The sequence below is a fragment of the Diabrotica undecimpunctata genome, chromosome 4, assembly GCF_040954645.1.
Source record: "Diabrotica undecimpunctata isolate CICGRU chromosome 4, icDiaUnde3, whole genome shotgun sequence".
NCBI classification, from domain to species: Eukaryota; Metazoa; Arthropoda; class Insecta; order Coleoptera; family Chrysomelidae; genus Diabrotica; species Diabrotica undecimpunctata.
In genome coordinates, this window is record NC_092806.1 from 39,053,532 (window position 1) to 39,077,753 (window position 24,222).

The 24,222-nt window shown below is 34.6% G+C and overlaps 1 protein-coding gene across 7 annotated transcripts in view; it reads right to left on the reverse strand.

Moving 5' to 3' along the window:
- Positions 1-24,222, reverse strand: part of LOC140439453 (signal-induced proliferation-associated 1-like protein 2) — a 264,982-nt gene that overhangs the window by 44,570 nt on the left and 196,190 nt on the right. For all 7 annotated transcript variants that reach the window (XM_072529369.1, XM_072529373.1, XM_072529372.1 and 4 more), the window contains 2 exons: positions 9,216-9,336; positions 83-311 (listed from right to left, as the gene is read on the reverse strand). In XM_072529369.1, the coding sequence (XP_072385470.1) occupies positions 83-311; positions 9,216-9,336 (350 nt within the window). The remainder of the gene's footprint in view (positions 1-82; positions 312-9,215; positions 9,337-24,222) is intronic.

A 24,222-nucleotide genomic window follows, 5' to 3' on the forward strand; every position in this document is an offset into this window, starting at 1 on the left:
GTTTGCGATTTTTAACTGTTTTGACGAATAATTATAATGAATAATTCTATATATGATCTAATAATATGGAAACAACACTTACCTTATAGTGATTGGTAAGACCCTGTTCATCCAATTTTAAAATTTGTTCAGTGACGTGCTGATTGTGGATTCCGAGCTTTAAAGCGGTTAACTGGATTTCGGGGACTACGTATTCGAGAACTTCTTTGGTATTAAGTGTTTTGGGATTGCTGGAGGGTTTAATGTTTGGAATTGCGTCTTCCAAGACGGCGCCTCGGAGAGTTTGGAGTTCAGATGTTCGGACGACTAGCCTATAACAGAAAAAGAATATAAAATCTTAGGCCCACATTAAGAAAAGATATTTTCGAGAAACTTAATAAAATATTAATGTATCCCCAATCGTTATCTATATTTGTCCCTACAAGAATCATCCTCTGAACCTTTAGCTATGATATCATGTATGATATACAGGGTGTTTTAAAAAAAGGTAACCCCGTCTCTAGGGTAGGTAAAAAACTGAAAAATAATTGGGGTTTGCTTAGTAAAAAATTTTTGTAACGCCATCCGTTTTCAAGATACAGGGCGTTAAAGAAAAAAAAATTTACGCATTTTTTACGATTTTGCCGAAACTACTGGCAACATTGTAATGAAATTTTATACGAATATGTTTTGGAAGCTGATACATCTCATGAATTTATTTTTATATCTGATTCTCATAGAGGGCGCTAGTTACACGGATCGTACTAAGTATTAGTCAATATAACTTTTTTAAGAGTATAATTATTAATCACAATTTCAAGTAAACTTAAACATCATTCAATTTTACACGAAAAAGGTACCGATACTGTGTACCGTTTTCGGAATATTTTGATTTGAAAATTATGAAGTAATAATTGATGCTGGTATAAAATAGTTAGTAATTAAACAAAACTCACAAGAAGAAAATTAAATTAATGACTAAGAACATAAAATAAAATTCAATTACAGTAAGTGTTCAAAATGCCCTCCGTTTTCGCGAATACACAAGTCTATTCTTTTTTCTAAAGATTCCATTAACCTTCTAAACGGTAGGGGATCAGCTATGATGTCATTAAATTGACGTTGAATTCTTTCTTCCAATTCTTGGCGTGAATTTACCTCTGTAGCATAGACTTTTTCCTTAATATACGACCAAACTGCGTAGTCCAAAGGGTTAAAATCGCATAACCGAGGAGGCCAATGAATCGGAGCTTCTACACCTCTACCAATCCATCGATTCGGAAAATGATTACTCAACCAATTACGACACCTTCTATCAAAGTGTGGTGGAGCTCCATCGTGCATAAAAAATAAAGATCTTCGCTCGTTTAGCGTTAAATCTTCTAATATCTCGAATAAGGAATTGTTTAAAAAATCAAGATACATATCACCATTTAAATTTCCAGGTAGAATATGATAACCTATTAATTTGTTACCCAAAGTTGCTGCCCAAACATTAACTTTAAATGAGTGTTGGTAATGTGATACCCTTTTGACTCGTGGATTCTCATCACACCAGTAGTGTGCATTATGGGAGTTAAACATACCTTGTCGCGTAAAGGTGGCCTCGTCTGTAAAAAGAATGTATTTTAAAAAATTTGGATTGTGGGCTGTCCTTTGTTGCAATGTTTCACAAAAATCCACTCTAATCGGTAGATCATCTGGCAAGAGCTCTTGGACTTGTCTGTAATGATAAGGATGTAATTGCTGTTCTTTCAGTATCCGCCAAGTACTTGAAGAAGAAGTATTTGTTTGTCTTGCTATATTCCTTACGCTAACTGTCGGATCTTGATCAAGTAAATTTAAAATATTATTTTCTTTATTAATTGTTCTTGTTATTCTTGGTCTACCAGAATTTATTTTATTTGGTCTCACATTCCCAGTTTCTCGACAACGTCGTTCAACGGCTCTAAATGTTTTTTACTTGGTAAGTTTCTTCTAGGAAACTTTTCTGCATAACGTGTCACAGCTGCACTAGAACATCCTAAACATTCGCCTAAGGTTAATAACATGTCAGTGTATTCAACATTTGAGTACATTTTGATTTGATTTTACAAATAACAAAGTTTCAAAACTCTAATTATTGTTGATTTATCGTCATAACAATCAATAAATGTCAGATTTCCATGGCACACTTGGAGAAAATATTATTTTATATAATTTTTATTATATATAATTTTTTAATATTATTTTAATTTTGAGTTGAACAAACATTATTTTGTTTTTAGTTCTCATGAATAGCCCAAAAAAAAGGTGTTCGATGGGGGATACTAATGCTGAGGATTGTTACATCCTAAACAAAAAATTCCAACGGGATTACTTAAAGAAAGCGCCCTTACAAGGCAGTCAACCACTTTTAATCGAAAATTAGAATCAATAAACAAAATGGCGGACATTTGAAGAAAAATATGAAAAAAAATCGATTTTTTTACCAATTTTTGCATGTCAAAATTAATTTTTAAGACTTTTTTTCTAAAAAGTAGTTAATTGTCTTGTAAGGGCCCTTTCTTTAAGTAATTCCGTCGGAATTTTTTATTTTAGATGTGCCAGTCCTGAGAATTAGGAGATATATTACAAAAAACACACAAAAGAATCAGAATTTGATATTTCGAGCGTAAAAACACCACCCTCAGATTTTTTTCAACCACAAGCATGCTGTTGCCTACAAGATCGAGGCCAAGTAAGCCAACAATCAATTTTAAAAAACATAGCCTAAAAACAACAACTTTTTGGTTATACATTTTCGCAGAATTTTTAAAATAATATTTTTGAAAAAGATTTCCGGAATGGAAATCGAAACGTCAAACATTAGTTAGCTAAAAATGTAATTTTCATTACGATCAATTGTGGCTTAATTCCATATAAACATAGTAATTAACTTAGACATAGACATGCCACAAGAAAGCAATTTCAGAACCTTTATAATTCCTGTTATCACAAAAAAAAAATGTTTTAAAATAGCATCCAAAATTAAAAACAGTAATGTGTTTTATATTTTATGCTGGATTATTGAACATGAATTTCATAAATTTCAATCAATCAAGTTTCATCCACTAAAGGGGCGTGCTCACTTGATCAATTTTGAATTGATCAACTTTTTAGTTGATCGAAAAAAGTTAGACCCAGTCAAACTTTTGTCGTTCAAATGAGGAATCATCACGAATTGTTTTCAAGTTAAACATTATCTTAAAACGTGTGAACTGGTCAATCAACATTTGTTAATACTTGCAATGATAAAACTGAGAAAGAAACGATATATTTAGAAAATACAATAACTGCAAATCAGCCTAGTACAAAGTAATCCAAAACAAAAAATTAGTATCTTTCATGATCGTCAGAATCGGAAACGAAAAATGGCAGAAAATGATGATATTTCAAATATAACCGGAGCAATTTGTAAACTTAATGAAAACCCACTGTCTGACCCAAAAATGACGTTTCTTGCGACTTTTTTTTCTCATGTTATTAACAATTCTTTTTTAACAAAAGTATAACAATTTGTTCACATTCACGCACAACGTCGTTAGACGCCATGTTTAGTGTGAACAATAATTAATTCAAGTTGTTTTCAACTTTTGTTGATCAACTAAAATTTGTCCAACTAAACTTGACACGTGAGAACGCGCCTTTATAAATCAATCAAGTTTCATCCACTAACACTAGAATAAATCAAGTTCTTATGCATTTCCGTAAACATAAACGTTATATATTTACCTGTAATACTGTATTCATTTCTGTATTTATTAATATTAGTGCATGCAATTCTTCCGACGGTCTCTTAATTTCAAAACAATTTTCTCTCACATCACGCAATCTGTTATAAATACTACTGAGAAATTTCAGGAAATGATTATAATATTAAATAACAGAATTAATCAGATTTGTAGAACATGTTCATCGGAAGATAACTTCAAAATCAGGTTACGCACTTATATAATAATAGAATTTATCTATTGTGTGCTTCTCGGGTGAGGAAATTTATCTATAATTATTTCAACTGTACCAAGCAACGTCGATTAAAAATATTAATTGTATTTAAGTAGTATCTAGATTTGACAGTTGAGCAACACGTTATTGTTAACGGCTAATAACAGTTTAGAAATGGCAACTGCACTATATTCATTATAGTAACAAATAATCCGCTAAATTTAACGACCACGTTTATCTTCTAGAGTACCGCTAAATCGCAAGGGCTAAAAAAAGAAATGAACTAACTCTTCTTCTTTTTAATTCAGATGAGACACATTTATCTCTGACACTTGGTCATAAGACCTTTGTACTACGCCCTGTTTTTTTTTTCAATAAACCCCAATGAGTCATGTGGCCTGAATGAAGACCAACCTTCTGACCAATCTCCAACCTGAATGGCATAGGATGTGTATGGCAGTATCTTCTTCCATTTCGCATTTTCTGTACCATGATTCATTTACCTTACCTATTTCGTGTAAGACGACAATGTCCAGTCACCATTTCGGTGATCGTTTTAATCTCTCGTTTAATGAGGTATGAACTAACTCAATCATATAAGAATGTTTTAAAGATATAAGTATTATATCTATAGTCAAAACTCAAGTAATAAAAAAATTGCCACTAAATAACTTTAATATTACAAATATTACCATTAAAGATTCTAAAATAACTAAAAAATACATTGTATGCTGTTTGCCAAGTTTAAGTTCTTATAATAGTAACTCCTTAATGAATTAACACCCTACCGTAAATCGAACTCGTATTTCGTTACAGATCCCTCCACAGTCCAAGCTTTTGAAACTTGCTTTATAGATATGTTGCTTCGGATATTGTCTTAGATGTCCAGAAATGCAGAGCCTTATTATTGGTTTAGTTAAGCAGTTCGTTACTGATTTGATTGGAGCGAAATAAAATGATTTCAAATGACTTTACTATTTACTGACATTTGGGGACCAAGCGATTGATTTTTTTAGATTATTACGTGTCTTTGTATCCCTTAAAAGAAGATAAGTCATATATGTCTCATTAGTGTTAAATGGTGGAATAAATAAATCCCATCGGTAAAGAAAAAACTTATATTCAAAATTAAAAAAGGTACATTATATTAGGTACATTATACCTAAAATAACATTACTTACGTTTTGTCATATTACCACTTCTTTCAGTATGACATAGATAGCACGACTACACAGCTATCTCTTGAAATAATTTCAAACTTTTTCTTCTTACAATTCATTGGATTATGCAGGAAGCAATATGTATAAACAAACTGCGCGGAAATAAGTTTAGAAAAATATCAACAGAACGAGAACTTCTACCAATATTTACCCCCCTCTCTGGGTGAGAATTTCTTTTTTCGAAGAGAAAAGTATGTATTTGCTATATTCCATTGTGGAGTCAGTTCATCTCTTTTGGGTAAATTTTCGAAAATATCCTCGCTATCAGAATTTTCTTCGTCGGAAGTAGTGATCTTGTTTACAGCTTTAGATTCAACGATATTCCCAGGTACTTCATCAGAATCTAAGGTAAAATCGTCAGTAGATGCTAAATCAGCCTCTCAGGCAAGCAAAGGTTCTTCCTCGGCTTTATTTTCAAAAACATTTGAGAGCTTGTCAGTTTCTTCTGGAAGCTCTTTTTGTATTAGACATCTTCTTGCCATAGTAAGTCTGCAACCAATTAATACGAATGGGACAAATATGAAGCGCTGTAAACTACTACTGGAGTAATAGAGTCCCGCTTAGAAATTATGGTAAAATCGATGAAAACTATATAGAAAATACACAATACCATATCACAAATGTTTTAATCGGCAACTAAATTAATTATATATAATCTAGAGCATATACCTAGAGCCTATAATACAGAACAGACACTTTTACGAGGTACTGATGTGCAAGTTTTAGTTAACGACAATTAATCTTGTTTATAGACGAGACATGTTATTCTTCTTATGGTGCCTATCCGTTACGGATGTTGACTTTGTTGACTGCTGCCCTGAAAAGTCCGGTAGTGGTTAAGTTAAACCATTTTCGCAGGTTATGCAGCCAGGATATTCTTCTTCGTCCTGAACCTCTTGTCCCATGCACTTTACCTTGAAGTATGGTCCGAAGTAGGTTGTATCGTTGTTCATTGCGCATTATATGGCCCAGGTATTCTAGTTTACGACGTTTTATGGTTATGACTAGTTCGCGCTCTTTACCCATTCTATGTAGTACTTCTTCGTTGGTAACTCTGTCTATCCAGGAAATCCTCAACATGCGTCTATAGCACCACATCTCAAATGCTTCGAGTCTCTTCAGTGATGCTTCAGTTAAGGTCCATGACTCCACGCCATATAAAAGAACGGAGAATACATTTTAGTAAACGAACTTTTATTTCCAATTTTATATCGTGGCCGTTAAAGATTTTTTTCATTTTGACGAAAGCTGATCTTGCCTTCTCGATCCTTATCTTAATTTCCGTCGATTGGTCCCACTGTTCATTTAAGTTTGCACCCAGATAACAAAAGTTGGTGATTTGTGTTATAGGTTGTTGGTTAACTAGTAATTGACCAGGTGCTATCCTATTTTTGCTTATAACCATGTATTTGGTTTCTTTTATGTTAAAATCAAGCCCAAACGAGACATGTTGGTTGCATATTAATAGGTAATGAATACGGAATATCTAAAAATATAGATGCGTTCAACTAACATTGGGTTTTGGGACAAATAAATACCAGCAGATTTTTTGAAATTCGGTAAGACATACGAACATACCATATGTCCCCATGGTAATGAAATGAGTAAGTAGACTTATCACCGAGGACAAAGGGCACAACAACATCAAAAAAAGCAGAAGAAAACCATGGAAACGTATGGAAGATGTTAAAATGCAAGAAGAGGACAAAACAGAAGATGCCACCTATATTCGAAAAGGAAGAAACACACTACGAAACTCAACATAAAGTGGATGCAATCGCAAGAAGAATGGCAGCAACACACACGCAAAATCAAAATATGTCGGGTGAAGCAACCAAACAAGAAGTCAACAACTCCTACGAAAGAATAAGAAGAAGAAACGAATTTTTAGTAGAGGAAGAACCACCTAACCCCAACAGAAGTTGCTAAAATCATCAGAAGACTAAAAGGAAACAGAGCACCAGGATCGGAAGACATCCACAACATCGCACTCAAGGTACTGTCGAAGAAAATGATAGTACCACTACTTTCAGATTTTGCCTAGAAAAAACGCATTTTCCAAACAACAGAAAACATGCAAAAATCATCCCTCTACTAAAACCAAGGAAGGACGGAAGTAGACCAGAAAACTACAGGTCAATATCCCTCTTGGAGTCATTAGGAAAAATATTGGAGAAGATCATCTACAGAAGACTGATGAAGCATGCAGAAAGAGGAAGAATAACCTAAGAAGATCAATTCGGATTCAGAACAGGAAGAAACTGCGAACTACAGCTCGCAAAAGTTGTCAGCGATACGAAGATCCGCTTCAACGGAAACCAGAAAACCGGAATAGACATCCTCGACATCGAAAAGGCGTACGACACAGTCTGGAAGAAAGCCTTCATTAACAAGATGGGCAGAGCTAGATTGCCACATTATTTAGTTAATATATGTGAGCCATATTTAACTAATAGAACTTTTCAAGTTTCAGCGGACCAAAAGATGTCCAGGATGCAAGATGGTCAAGAAAGAATTCTCAGGGCAGTATCCTATCGCCCATTTTATACAATATTTTTGTTTCAGACTTACCAACAGATGCAAGAACAAATACAGCACCATATACAGACGACACGGCAATCTACACATCAGGCAAAGAGGATAGAAGGATCGTCCAGACATTAGAAAATCACTTGGAGAGGATTTCAGAATTCACGGACAAATAGGAAATCAAGATAAATGCTGAGAAGACACAATTCATCATCGTCACATAGCAAACTAGCGCCCACCAGTAGTCGACCTTACGATGAGAGGAAATGTCATTCACTCGGAACCATCAGTCAAGTACCTAGGAGTCTACCCGACAGAAGACTAAACTTCACGAAGCACGTTCAAGACACTAAGGTAAAAGCAACTATAGCTAAAAAACTAAGAATCCCTTATATTTTCAGGACAAGTCCCCTAACGAAGGCCAAGAAGATTCAATTATACCAGGCCTACGTTAGGTCGGTGATGTTGTATGCAGTTCCAGTAAAGAGTTCCACAGCAGAAACCAACTGTAAAAAGCTGGAAAGATCAGATACGTCATACTACCGACTAATCGACGGGTCGACATGGGAACACAGAGTTTCAAATACAACCATCCAGGAAAGGCTGAAGTACACACCACTGAGGGATGTGACTGAGAACAGGACAAGATACTTCTTCCACCAAGCCACAAGAAGACTCCTAAAAATAAGAGACATCCTCGACAGTATACCTCGAAACCGTATACAGAGCATGTACAGAACGAAACATAGGCTGATCGACCATCTGATCAGCAATTAGCTAGGTGGTTGCAACGTCGACCAAGCAGTAAAGTACGTACGATGCCAATAGAAGTACCTAGAGAAAAAGATGCCAAGGAGTCAACGACAGGAACAACCAAATACCCGAAGAGGATGCGGCCCAAACAGTAGATGGTGCAGATGCGGGACATCAAAAGAAAATAGATCAAATTTTTGAGTTGAAATATCGTAAGTTAAAATGTTAAATTATAATAGCAATAAATGTTTTTATTTTTAATTTTTATTTTTTTATTTTATTTAAGGAGTAAGCCATTTCCACTTAATTTATTTTTCGCGTTCTTCGACGCTATCGCTAGTAATTTAACCCAGTTTACTTAAACCTCGAAAACCGAAATAGAATGAGTTTAAATCGCTCATATAAACAAACTTACGACAAAAGTTTTAAAAGCGTCAACATCAAGTTTTAACATACGGATTTTTAACTCTAGAGCGAACGAGGACTAAAGCTGAAGATTAGGTTAATTTATTTTTTATTTATTAATATACTTTTGATGTGAATGAGTTGAGAAATAAAGGTCAGTAAGTGCTACAATGGGTTTTTATTCGCAGAACAATTTATTTTTACAAGTATCTACCTATAATTTTATAAGTGCTAGATATTTAATGTTATTGTCTTCTTACTATAATTAAAATACCTTCTATTTGTTTTTTGATTTCCCAGAGAAATTAAAAGTAATGACGGGAAATGGCGAGTAAATCATTTCGATTTTTAATCTCTACTTACCTATATTGATATTGCATAAGTGTAGTCGTTAATTGATTCTCCGGATGTACAACTTTTTCTCGTTTTATGGATATAACCACAGGACCAAGCTGCTCATCCATTCCAAACCAGTTCTGGTGCTCTGAAAGGAAATGGTAACGGATATGTAATCACATAGGCGTAACAGTGAGATGAACAAAAAAAATAAAAATAAAAAATATACAAACTGGCTACAACAGGGGCTTTTGTTTAACTGGTGTTTATTGAAAGGGAAACGTTAAATATTTATATTTACCTAAATACTTACACTTTTCGTTTTTTATTAGAAATGTTTTATACTATTATGAAATACTCGTAATATAAAATTATCGTTATATTGTATCTACATGGGACTAAATCACAAGTTATTGTAATAAAAAATAAATTTTACATTTTTTTTGGACGTTTCGATTTTTCACTCCGAAAATCATTTTCAAAAAAGATTTTTAATAAGGAGTTATTTTAACGTGTAGTTGTTTATTAATTGGCGCTTTGTTTAGCAAAAAAGACAGGTGACTTATTTGGCCTCGATCTTGGAGACAAATAGCCATCGTTTGCGTTGAAAATTCTGAAGGTGATATCAAATTCTGATTTTTGTGTGTTCACCTGTTTGTATTATGTGTTTATGTGATATGTGTAATTCTGATATATCTCTGACCTCCTATTAATCCATTAATGTTGTTATATTCTTGTTGCTGACTTCTTGTTTTATTATTGGTAAGCAGAGAATGCTATATTCTCTTAATGGGTTTACTACACATTTTTCCTTATTGAGTACCTAAGATGAGGGCTGCATCTTTGATTTTTCTCTTTTTGTCGTCTGTTTCTTTCATGATTATTGATGCATCTTTCCATTGTACTGCCCCAGGCATGCATATCTGGGAGACCTACCTAAGTCTCTGTTTTTGATGAATGACTCATGCTCGTTTATGCTGACACTTAGTGGTCTTGCGGTTTCTCCCACATAAAAATTCACAAGGTATTTTATAGATGCAGTTCTTTGATCGCTTCTGAGTGTTTGAGAAGAATAGATCTCAGTGTATTAGTTGTCTTGAATGTTTTTGTGATGTTGTATTTTATTCCGTATTCTTTTTAATTTTTCTGGTAAGCCCTTTACATATGGTGTTGTTTATATGTGATAAGATGTTTCTTTTTTTTTAATCTTGTAAAATGCCTTGTTTATAAATGACAGTATATAACCATTTTTTGTTAAAACCTTTGTTAAGTGTATGCTAAGCTTGTGTCCAGTCTCCTAATGGCGGAACAGAAGATGCATCGTAAAGACATTTGTCGTTAGACCCATCAATGCATCAAAAATAACTCTACTTTCTGGTCAAGGGTCATAACTTGTGACGAAACATGGATTTTTCAAAATAACCTTAAAGCCGCTGTGCGGCAGTCCATGCAATGGAACACTGTAAATTCTCAGAGAGTAAAAAAAGTAATGATGAGCAAGTTTAGTACGGAGTGTAGTTAGTTAATCAATATTAGTATTTGGAGATTTTACGAAGACTGAAAAAATTCGCAAAGTGAGACCCGAAATGAGAAAACAAAACTCCTGGATCCTCCATCACGACCACCATGATCTGCCTCCCAACGCGCACTCTGTCAAGGAATATTTGGCCAAAAACAGTTATGGAGCGGCCGCCCTATTCTGCCAGATTTAGCACCTTGCGATTTCTAGTTGTTCCCAAAAATCCAAACCTGCTTGTTTCCTTACTTAAATCTTGTGAAATTCCTTGTTTATAAATGACAGTATATATAATCATTTTTTGTTAAAACCTTTGTTAAGTGAATGCTAGGCTTGTGTCTAGTCTCTTAATGGCAGAACAGAAGATGCATCGTAAAGACATTTGTTGTGAGACCGTGCAATGCATCAAAAAAGGCTCCTCTTTCTTGTCAAGGGTCATAACTTGTGACGAAACATGGATTTTTCAATATAACCTTAAAACCAAGCGGCGCGACAGTCCATGCAGTGGAACACTGTAAATTCTCAGAGAGTAAAAAAAGTACGGGATAAGCAAGTTTAATACGGGGTGTAGTTCACATGTAATGGTAATCACAAGATCAAGGAGTTAATCAATACTACTATTAAGAAGTTTTACTAGAAAAATTCGCAAAGTGATACCCGAAATGTGGAAACAAAACTTCTGGAGACTCCATCACGACCATGATTTGGCTCACAACGCGCACTCTGCCACGGAATATTTGTCCAAAAACAGTTATGGAGCAACCAATCTATTCTGCCAGATTTAGCACCTTGCGATTTCTACCTGTTCCCAAAAATCAAAACCTGCTTGAACGAAACCAGGCACGAGTCATTAGAGGACGGAAAATCGAAATCGGCGCAACTACTAAACAACTTGTCTGAAAATGACCTAATTTCGCTTAGTTGGAACCTACTTTCCACCTACTTATTTCTGTGCCGCTATATTGTGAGAAAAATGGGATATCAAACTTGCTCGTGTTTACAAGAGATGGAGTTTGGATGGGCTAAATATCGATAGAGTGTACTTTACCTAACTACTACTAAAGGACATTTTAAATATGTGGATATATCGCCATAATTTTCGGGCAAAATTAATAGAAAACTCATAAAATAAATCCAACCACAAAAACATGTTTTTTACTTTAGAAGTTCAGCTAAATTAAACCAATACTTGTAAAATGAAACCAATCAGTTATTTTGTTATGATTTTTTTAATTAAACAATACTTTCTCCGCCCATGGAATGTTATTGATACCTGATGGTGTAATGTGTTCAAGACATTGACATTGATACTATGTCAAGTAAAAGTTATTTTCATATAAATCAAAGGCATCTCGTCTTCGAGTTTCTGCCAAGGTTCCATGCGTGAGTTGGTTTATTTTTTGCTACCTGAATTAGTTAAATATTCTTGAGATACTGACACAAATTTAGAAACTGGAATTTGTCGAGATTCGTTGTAAATTCTTGGCGAACGAATATGTGTTTTCTATTATGAAACTAGCTATGTTTTTTGAAAGACTTTAAATAAATACAGATTGAAGTTTTTAGTGAATTACATACAGATACGGCTGTTTTTTGCGAAAAATTTTATAATTGCTTTTATAGTTTATACAACTTTCATATTTATATACCGCAGTGTCGTAAATAAATCTTTGCTATTTTAGAACTTGAACTTTATTAGAGAACAGTTTCTTCCAATATTGTTCTCACATAGCTGCTCTTCAGGGTTTGGTGTAGGTTTTCCACAATAATCTGTGTCTGCGATTAAGTCCTTTAATTATTGTCGATCTGTATGTTCTTCTAGCTATACCATCGATGTGATTATTTTTGTCTCTTCTGCCTAGGTGTTTCATAAAGTTTATTTATATGGGCTATCTCTTTTCCATTTTCTACTAGTTTTAAGATCAGTCCAACTTTGTAAGTTCATTTAAAATTTAATTTCACAAATTCAGTTTAGCTCAAAATTTAATAAAGGTTTGGTCTAAAAATACCTCTTATATTATTTCAACTGTTGAATGTAAAACAAACCCTTTAACAACGTAAAGTCTTCCTGACGTGGACCGCATCGTTTTGTAAAACGCAGACCTGGTACCTATAACTTTTATCTACACTTAGCGATAAATAAAACGATAAATTTTAATTCACGTATTCTAATCCCATTTTACATAAAGTTTTAATTTGCGTTTTAGAATTTCGAACTAAAAGAGATACTGAGTGTTTGTTTATAGTCTTAATAGCACTCATCGTTGTTTTGAAACTGCGTCTTAAAAACATAGATTGGAATAAACAAAATCGAATAATTTATTTGCATTGGAAACAGTCGCTAAGATAATTAAAAGTGGTTTTAGGCATTTGAAAGCTGCTTCCTGTCAGATTCCTATGAGTTCGACCAATCGCTTGCTAGGTGAATATCATGAGAGCTGGGTGCGGCTTGAGATCTAAGGTTGTGTGAATAAGATCGCGGAGACGAATTTTTCATTTTATTCCCCAATTAGATCTAGAGGAGATCAGGTGGAATTGAAGGAGACAAGCCATACCGGTTTTTTAGCCGGTATCACTATGATGAACTGCTTGTCATTTTTATTTTTCTACTACTTGTACCCAGTGTAATGCAGTGTTAATGTTTTTTTAGAGGGTATATCCCTTTTATATTTATTTGCATGTTTCGAACCATTGTTCGACTATAAATGTATTTTGGTTTTAAGTGTTTTCTTTATCATTCGCAGAAAAGATCAGGTGGCAACCTTTTTGGCAAATTGTTATTATTTTTCTTTGTTTTATTCATTCAACAGTTCTGGTTTAGCTCTAGTAAATATCATCTTATATTTTTTAAATTTTGCTCCTCTCCAATTTTATGTTTTGTAAACTATAGCAATGTCTAAGAACCGCCCCATATTTCCTCCGACTCTGAGCAACGCGACCTCATTCATTTTGTGTACTTCAGACACTGTCCATCGTTTGTTGTGTTACAACACTAGTAGGGTCTTCAGAAGTTGGGGTTGGCCTTTGTTCACGGTAACTTAAGTACACTTTGTCAAAAGTAGGAATGACTTTGAAAATTTGACAATCACGTCCACTAGATGCACAGCAAAATTACCGGATATATTTTAGTAGAAGAACTTAACTCGATTTGTAAACTGCCGTATCGTTACGTAGGCGAGGGCCGGCATGTTCCAGCTCTTTCTTTCCGAATATTTTCTGTCTGCTTTCTGTATCGACGGGCAAAATTTCTTTCTAAAGTCATTCCTACTCTTGAAAAATTGTACTCAAAATATCCAGAGACGAAAACCAAGATCTGGGGAAGGGGTTCACGCACAATAACTCAAATATATGAGATTTGATTATATTTGTTTTTTCAAATCCTGATTATTTAAGAGACTTTTGACCTGTTTCAATTATTTTTCTATTTTATAGAAAGTATGATCATGCATTAATTTATTTACTATGGAATTAATGGTATAATTGTGTTACCACCTGCATAATATTAATTATCAATTAAATACTACTAGTTACAGGAAGTTTTCGTAGTCTCTATAACAATCGGTGCAACATGTATAAAATATTCAAACATTAAATTGAAATAAGACATTGATTGTCAACAATGTAGGCGTTCCTCCTACAAATCAGGTTGTTACTGTTGACAAAATCAAGACAAGATCGATAATGGTCATGGATAAGTCAATGTACCAGAAATATTTCATGAAATACCTAACTAAAATAGTATGCGTAGGATGTGGTTATGACATATGACAACGTTATTTTTAGAACAAGAGCATTGGGTTTTAACACATTCAAAATCAGAAAATCCGTCTTGTTTTCAAAAACTTATTCAACCGAGGATCTTTCTGCGCTCACATCCTGTGGAATGATTCAAAATAGTGTAAAAATAGTTGGTGTTTATAATAATTTGTTTTCTAGAGAGAAAAAGATTTATATTCATATGTAGCAAGGTTGACATTGAATTTATTTTCGAAAAATATTAAATAAGTTCTAACTACACTTGAGTACAAAAAAATCGACTCAAAAGCGATATTTGAGATTAAATCTTCTGTTTCAAGGTAAGAAGTATGAAAATAAAAAAATGTAATGTGCAAACAATAACTTTATTATTGAACTTATAAAAACTGCTATTGCATTATTTGGAAGGCGCATTTAAAAAAAATGCAATACTAACAAAGTTTCCTAAATATTCACCATTGAAACTAACGCAAGAAAGACGTTATGGACAATCAATTACAAAATAAATTTCTATTTTTCAGTATTTAATATTATCACACCTACTCCTCATTACACTTTCCAATCGATTTCGCATGAATCGGATGACTTTTCTAATAAATTCTGGACGCATTGCTCCCATTTATCATTAAGCGCAGCTCTTAATTTCATTATGCTCCTTCGTACATGATTTCTGACCCGGAACCTTCGTTTAAGCTCATCCCAAACATGCTCTATTGGATTTAGGTCCGGGCTCAACGCAGGCCAATTTATTGTAGGTATACCGATCTCAGTCAGATAGGTGGTGGTGACTCGTGCGGTGTGGCATCGTGCATTAAAATAAAGGCCTCACCAATAAATCCCGCGTATGGAACCACATATTCCTCCAAAATGTTTCTAATGTACGATCCGCCGTTAAACCTCCTCCACATTCTCCACCAGGCACGAAAACTAATTAGGTTTTCCCATCCATGGAAATGCCTGCCCCAAAAATACAATAACCGCCTCGATATGACACAATTTTTCATATACAACATTGGGCAAATCACTTTCCTGGCCTTCTATAGTCTCGACGTATCTTGTCGTTGCCATGTGTAGCATGTAAAAATACCTATCGAATATTGAATGTATAAGATTTATTTGGTACGCCCCTGGCTATGTATAAAATTCCATGAGATTTTGTTTATACTGTGACGTAGTGTCTAAGACATCCAAGAGAAATTTTACTGCGTAATAAAATATTTAATATTACGTTTTAACTTCTGCAATTTTCAAATTTCCAAGCAATGTTAAAGTTCATATTTGCCTGAAAAGCGTCGTTGAAAAAAATTCCGATTGGCCAGCTGCGAAAACTGGTCGAGAGGGGTGATGAAGGCCACAGAGCCAGTACAGAGAGTCAAGCGAGGTCAAATTAAGTTGGGATTGAACTCTTGGGAAAAGATTCGGCCTGTGTAGTCAAAAAGCCTGAATTTATTTCAAAAATGCGATCTGGCAGTTTCTTGATGAGTTAATCACCGATATGTTCGTGCTGTGTTTTATTTGAGAGATTTGAAAAACAGCGTTACAACAATTTAAGAGGTCCACATGGTTTGAAGCAAGAACTTGAGAAGTCGAGCTTTGAAGATCACAGTTTCTTGTAATCCAGATAATCCGAGGCCCTAATCCAGTGCCCAACTTCCAAAGAATCGTCTATTTGGTTCCCTGGTCACTTCAGACCATTTTGCAGCTTGAATATGTGCTGTTTCTCTCTAAACCAAGTGTAGTATTATTTCCTTTAAAAAGATTCTAACCCTTTTAATTTTTTTAGGAAAGGAAAGCCTTTCTTTCCATCCAACAGGAAGATTCTTGTAAACGGCGTCCAATTTAAATAGTTTAGGAACCTTCTTGTGTTGTGTTGCCCAGGAAATCTATTCCAGTCCCTCTGTTATTCACTTACTGACGACCCAGCTCTCCAACCAAACCAAGAGTAACCGTTCGCAGACGTTGTGGTTTGTTTGCTTACCCTATCTCCAGCCCAGTAATTTCTGTCCCCAGTTACAACCCCCCATGAGTAATACCCAATGCGGTAGGCAAATATAACCGCTACACATGTAGGCAGATCCTACTTTCGTCGGAGAATAATACCTGACTCCATTGATAGTCGTCCCAATTCAGATGTTCGCGAGCAAATTTTAATCGCCTTTGCTTCTGGGCTGCAGTTAGCTTGAGACCCGTAGCTGCCCTTTTTGGTATCACGTTGGCTGTCTTTAGTATCCTTCTGACTGTCCAAACGCTGGTAACCACACCTCGGATCTCTCTTAGCTCTTCTTTGACATCACGTCAAATGTCGATTTCTCAGCGATTTCGATACAAGAAATAGATCATCTCTTTCCGTTGTCATTCGGTTAGGGCCTCCTCCTTGTCACCAGTATCTTGGTACCAACGATACTCTCGAGATACAGCAGAGTGGCTTAAATTTAACTGATTTGCCACGGCCCTCTGGCTCAGGCCTGATCTCAATAATGCTACTGCTTGAGTTGCTTTGTTTAATGAGTCAAATTCTGACCCCCTCTCTACGTGTTGCATTATTTATTTGTAATACGTGATACGATTCACCAAAAAACAATTTTTTTTAAACTCAATAATGAGGTTAATGATTGTACACTAAATATTTTTAAATTTACACTTTTTAGATTGAAACAAGAGACGTACTTTAGCAAAATTTTGAGTCGATTATTTTGCACTCAAGTTAGTAAGATAAGATAAAAGAATTTCAGATTTGATTAAGAACGGATCGGAACGTCGATCGGATAGCCAAGCGGGCTGGGCGGCTGGCTTCTCCTTCGCTTCACTGCGAGAGATGTCAGTTCGATCCCCAGCTCGGTGACAGAAAACAAAAAGGCTAACGCAGCAGTTTAAAATTCTAAAATGAATCTGCGGCTTAGTCTAGAATATGCTGGTATCTGATCGGCCTATGGTGGAGCAGTACGGCAAGAGATAAGGGCTTGCGGCTTGGTGATACTCCTCCATAGATCCCTACCGGAAGGGTGTGTGCCGCCTAAATACCGGGTATATATATATATATATATATATATATATATATATATATATATATATATATATATATATATATATATATATATATTAAGAACATAACTATTAAGGTGCAGATTTGATTTGATTCTAATATCTTAGATCTGCACATAAGGCTTTATTTGCAATAAAGTTGCCTTCACATATGAACTAAGGAATATTGGTTCTTTAAAAAAATACAGTAAAATTGAAAATAATCGGAGAAGCAGTTGGTCCAGATCAAATACCGACAAAGATAATAAAACTACTTCCATAGAGTGGAGTGAACAACCACCATTGATTAACTTTTTGAATGCAGTATATAACACGAGCAAAACTTGGAACGATTGGCTAAGTCCACTTTTCTGAATGATCCGATAGGTCTTTAGTAAAATCATGTCGTTGACTCAATTGGTCTTCTTCTTTTTATATTCTCATACATTTTTTTTCTCGAAAGGAAAATCTTAAGAGTCTTGAAACTGAATCCACAGGTTTCTCTTGGAGTAAGGAAGAAAATTTTGGAATTTTCTGTCATGTGGTCTCCTTCTTCGTCTCATTTTATTATGCCTTTTACTTTTGTTGAAGGAAAATTCCTAGAATATTGAAACTTTGCATTTAGGTTCCTTTTGGTGTCAAGGAGAACATGAATTTAGGGTCAATGAGTCTTTTTCTTCTCATATTCTTATGCATTCTTTTGCTTAAAGGAAAAGGCGTGGAGTATTAAAACTTGGCACACAATGGCGTGAAGTTGGACACTCTTGGTGTTTCAAAAATTCCGACGTGTTCGTATATAATCCGGTGTACTGGTTAATTAATTTCGCAAGAATGTCGATAACAGTATGCAAAGCTCTTTTAAGGCAATTCATGAAAAAACTAGTAGATAAAATACGAATTGTTATCAGGTAAAATTTAATAAGGAATATATTCCTATTCTTTCAGTGACCAAAAAAAAATAATACTTATTGTTCTTCTTCTTGATGTGCCTATCCGTTACGAATGTTGGCGATCATCATGGCAATCTTTATCTTATCTGCAGCAGCGCGGAAAAGCTGCACAGATGTTGTATTGAACCAGATTCTGAGGTTCTTTAACCAAGATGTTCTTCTTCTTCCTGGACCTCGTTTTCCAAATATTTTTCCTAGCAGGATGGCTTGAAGGAGAGTATATCTGGATTCATTTCGCATAAATGTCCGAAGAACTGTAACTTTCGAGATTTGATGGTGGTCAGTACTTCTCGATTCTTATTCATTCTTCTGAGGACCTCCTCATTTGTGACTCGGTCAGTCCAGGGGATCTTAAGCATTCTCCGATATAGCCACATCTCAAATGCTTCCAGTTTTCTGCACATATCTTCGTTCAAGGTCCACGATTCAACACCATAAAAAAGGACAGAGAAGACGTAGCATCGCAGCATTCTTACTTTTGTATCAAGAGAGAGGTTGTGACTCTTGAAGAAGGCCCCCATCCGATTGAAGGTGGATCTAGCTTTTCCGATGCGTGCTCTAATCTCCTGGTTGTTGGTCCATTCTTCATTTATTATGGTGCCGAGGTAGTTGTAGTGCGTCACTCTTTCTACAGGGGATTGGTTGACGTAGAGTTGACCTTCTGTTATTCTTTTCTTGCTAATTATCATAAGCTTTGTCTTCTTAACGTTTATATTGAGTCCATATTGTTGACTGTAATACGCGATTTTGTTCATAAGAACTTGTAGGTCTTCTAGTTATTGTTCACTTTTGTTAAAGTCTTTGTTGGAAGTTTCTGAAGCAGAAGAAAGAAGATAAGTCAGATGCGGATCACGAGCAGCTGTGTTGACGTATAAGAAAGTTCTTTGTGGACTTGATATATCAATCTAAAACTGAAGAGTTAAATACTAAAGTTCCATGTGTTTTCCATGCTATTCTAGAAAGAAACTCACATTACTCATGAAAAAAAACTCAAGTATTGGTCTATTTTGGGTTCGCATCCCCAAATACTCCGTTCAGTCAAAGCACGTCCTGACTCTAATACCCTCTTCTCATCTTACTATATGCTCCATCCATATAAATTCGGCTGTTTTAATAAGTTTTATAGGTTTAGCCATCCCTAAACTTTATAACTGAAAGTAAATTGAAAGTAAAACATGCCTCACATATAATGAATAGAACTCAGCATACTATTTGAGGATGTTTTCAAGCTTCAATCGAGCTTTACATTGTAGTATGAAAAATCTTTGCTTCTCAACTGTCCAAAGCAACGTTCAATATACCCCCTTTTCTTCTTCAACAAACTATTGTATCGGGTTTTTTGTTGTGTATTTGGGTTTCTATAAGAGATTGATATATATTCCATACCCTTCATCTGCCAGGAGCAAAGCTCTTTGTGTATTGCAAAGCATAACTTTTCAAACGTTTTTCAGACTGTCCTGTCATGAGTAGAACGGGGCCATTGTACATCTACACTTTTAAATTTGTCATGTACATCACACGTTGCATGAATATTAATACTAGCGGTTTATATATTCATTCTTAAATTAGGAAGGCTTTCGAATACGGACATGTGTGCAATCCAGAACTCCAATTTCGACTGAAAATGAATAAACTTGCTGCCAAAGACGCTGGGCTTCACGTATTTCCTCATTGGAAAATTGAAACCTGATACATAGATCTGCTTTCTACCAGATTTTCTCCATTATTTCTGCAATTTTTTTTGACATAGTACTTTGGTGGATTCCAATGATTTCTCCTATATTGTTTTGGTAACCCGGAGCAGCTATATAGCGCAAAAACACTTTCATTTTGTGGAACCACCTCGTTTCTCATTATTCTCCTCACCAACAAAATCGTTGGCTAACCAATGCACGTATCTACCTGTCTTTTGTAACGTTTTATGGCTCTTACATTGACGCGAAGTCTGCACTGTAGACGTCTTCAGAAAAATGAAGCTTTTGCTATAAGTCTCCAGCAAATACATGACTTATATATTAAATTGCTTATGGTGCAGCAAATACTTGTGTTTCAATTGTAAAGCAGGTGCTTTACAACCGAATGCAATGTGGAATGCAATTTTAGATTCCCCATTTCTCTAATTACGTCTTTATCAACGTCTGTTTTGCCTTGCAATTCTTAGAAGGCACAGATTAAAGCAAAAAGCTGAATTTGGTTTCGACAATTAGAAATCTTCGGATTTCGTTTCGTGATTTATTATGAGATGTCGCTATTGCGTTCATATCGAAGCCATTTTAGCGTTGCTTCTATTACGACAGGAAAGATTGTTTTCGCGTTCAGAGCATCTGTAAATAGCCGCTCCGAAGATTCCTTTTAGGACGAAATACGTATACGCGGATATACAGAGGCACCATACGTGAAATCAAATATTTCCGCATATACCATAATTTTCAATAAACAATAAATATATGCCCATATTTATGTACATAAAAATAATCTGTTTTAGCGACCTAGGTTAGTAAGGGTATAATTTCCAACCAAGGTAGTACAGGGGGTTAATTTTAATTCTTCACTTATTATTATTGTGTTCATAGTTGTTTTCATTAAAACAACTATGAACATGTTTTCTTATTTTCCTTTTCTGTGTCTGTGTATCAATAATATATTATGTATGTAGATGAAAGTACGGAAAGTATTTTACTTATTCTATGAAATTAATTCTTAACAAGAAATACAGTTACTGGAATATCTAATACTTATTCTTTAATCTTGAAATGAATACAAGTAACCTTGGGTTCATACATAAACGATCAGTCGCTAAACCACGTTTTAAAGCCCCTCTTTTCAATAAGACATGATAATTTGTTTACTCAATGTGCGACGAATTCCTACTTCAACACGTCACACAGCTTACGGTGTCAAAATGCCAATTTAAAATTTAAATTCTCATTTCACAGCGTGTGGTATGAATGAATTTGGGCTACAGTTTGCAGTTACAGTGAGTCATTTAAAATATCCGTTTCAAACGTCCAGTGCTGCTACATGTTCCGCATACAAATTAGTTTGTTTATATATGCATAAACTTCCAAGAAATAAAAACCTGAAATAATTTAATCGAGTCTGTGATCATGGTCGAATTGTTTTCCTATCATTTGATAGTGGCCATAAGTGCAATTGGAATATATTTTAGATTAAATTGGGATTTTCAAACTTTATTTACTTGTGTTTAATGTATGGTATTCCTACACGTTTAAAAAAATAAACAAACATTTACTCAATATTAAATAAAACTTTCTATATAATTAAATATTACCAACAAATCAAGGTTAAAACTATAACTATTGAATTTGTCGAATCGTCGTCGTTGCAGGCAGACAATTTTATCAAGTCTATGCAATGCACTATATTATATTGTCATTTTTGGACCATAAACACATTAATTTTCAACAAAAACCACCAAATTTGGAATGATAAAAAGATATCAATACCGGTTTCATTACCAGTTTTGATATAGCTGACCATACACATAAAATACGAAATACAATAAAGTTAAAATACAGTATAGCCCAAAATAAACAGTACTGAACTTGTAATTATTTTATTGTTTTAAAAAATACATATTATTGACAGTTTATAACATGTTCTAAATGAGCTCCTCCTCTCTAAAGACAGGCTTCATACCGATATTCCAGATTTCTGGTAATGTTATGGAATAAATATTGTCTCAAGTCCGCGAAGAAGGCCCTAACGGCATCCCTTAACTCATTGATGGTTTGTGGTGCCCGTTTAAAAACGGCAGCTTTAGCCATGCTCCAAATGTATGAGTCTGGAGATGTTAAGTCTGGAGAATTTGCAGGATAGGGGAAGTCAGTAAATCGTGAAATGAATTTGTTTGAAAAATGTCCCTGAAGAAATTGACGAACTGCGACAGCAGTATGGCAAGTTGCCCCATCCTGCTGGAAAAATTGGTCTCGAAATGCCGAATAACGTGCACGACAAAATTGACGTAGATCAGGGATGAAGCGTGTTAAAATTTGTATTTTGTATGTACCTCTGTTGATTAAGTGTGAGTTGCCTACCATTTTCATCGATAAAGTATGGACCAATGATTCAGTGTCCTGAAAATGCACACCAGACATTCACTTTTGCGCTATGTAAAGGTACTTCTTGAACTTCATCTGGTCTAGCAAAGCCCAGAAATCGATTTGTGCGACGATTTACATTGCCTGACAAATGAAAATGAGCTTCGTCTGAAAACCATATATTTTTCAAAAATTCATGATTTTTATACTGCAATGCAAGAATTCTGGCACAATATTCCACTCTACTGTGAAAATCCCTGGGATGTAATTTTTGCTGTACCTGAATCACATACGAAAATGCACCCAGCTCCTTCAGGATTCTTTGCAAGGAAGTTAGTTTTAAGCCAAGATACAACGCTGTTCTTGTCTGACTTTCTTTCGGATTTTCCAAGACATTCGCTCAAAAACACGTTCATGATTATCGTTTTTGTTAACTGTCCTGTGACGCCAAGAGTTTCCTTTTCGTTGGCACGTATTTCTAAACTTTTGCAACCTTCAAAATTACAGCGTTACTTGGAGAACGTTTATTAAACCGTTGTGTTAATTGATCACATACGTATCGCAGACTTGCCCTATTACATCGGCCGATTCCGTATCAGCGAAAATAATGCTCCACAAGAAACACTTTCTCCTCTGTACTTAACACCATTTTTAACAATTAGGCCTTAATAATTAATTGTTTAAGGATTACTTGACAGGTCTATACTAGTTAATTTGAATATGACAGCGCGCACAAAGAGATGTCTATGTTTCAGTTTCAGTACTGTTTATTTTGGACAATACTGTATTATAAATATGAATAAGATGAAATTATGAATAAAGATTATTGTTAGAATAAAGTACAAATGAAATACTAACATTAAATCGTTGATAAATGCTACAGAAGTTAGAGTTTGTATGAAAGTTGAAAGTTTCCCGTAAACCGAAACAAAATTAAGAAGAAGTTCTTGAAAAAAGAAATAAAAAAATAATAATATCATACTGTATTGAAGAGAACGAGGCGAAAATGCAATAGATATTTCTGAAATACTATACTCCAGTTGTCTGAGATGAAAATTCAACGCACCCTCAACAGTCTCGGAAACGCAGTTTGTCAGGGACGATAACTCCTATCGCCATCTAGGAATGAAATCTGAACTACCAATTGACATTTCAACCTTAATCAATCCGACATCGTTGTATATTTACGCACCGCAGAAAAAAAATATATTGTTTATTAGAAAGCATTAAATTCATTCAACATTTTTCTCACATAATATTTTATATATGGAGTATATGCCTTTGGTTTTTTGTTAATTTTTAGTTATTGAAATTTGACATATTATTTAATTCTATGGCGGTACGAAGTTCGCCGGGTCGCTAGTGTATTTATATTTGAGAAAAAATTAATTTCCTGTTCATAAAGTTTTCAACCCTTAAAAACCACCCCTATGCTCACGAAACGAACTCTTCTTTGATAAATGAGTAAAGAAAAAAATTATGTAATTATGTATATTTCCGGTAATTCGAATATATGTACCTGAATAAAACATTCACATATACAGAAAATAAGTGGATGCTCAAAAATACAAATATTTTACGTGCCACCAAATGTTTTCCTAATAAATGCAATTGGTTTTTTTACGATAGATAGATTAACTCTGTTCATTTTTAAGCTACAGTATCCAATAAAAAAACATTTTAAAGGTAATCTCAAAAGCTACAAGATTATGACAATAAAGTATTTTAAA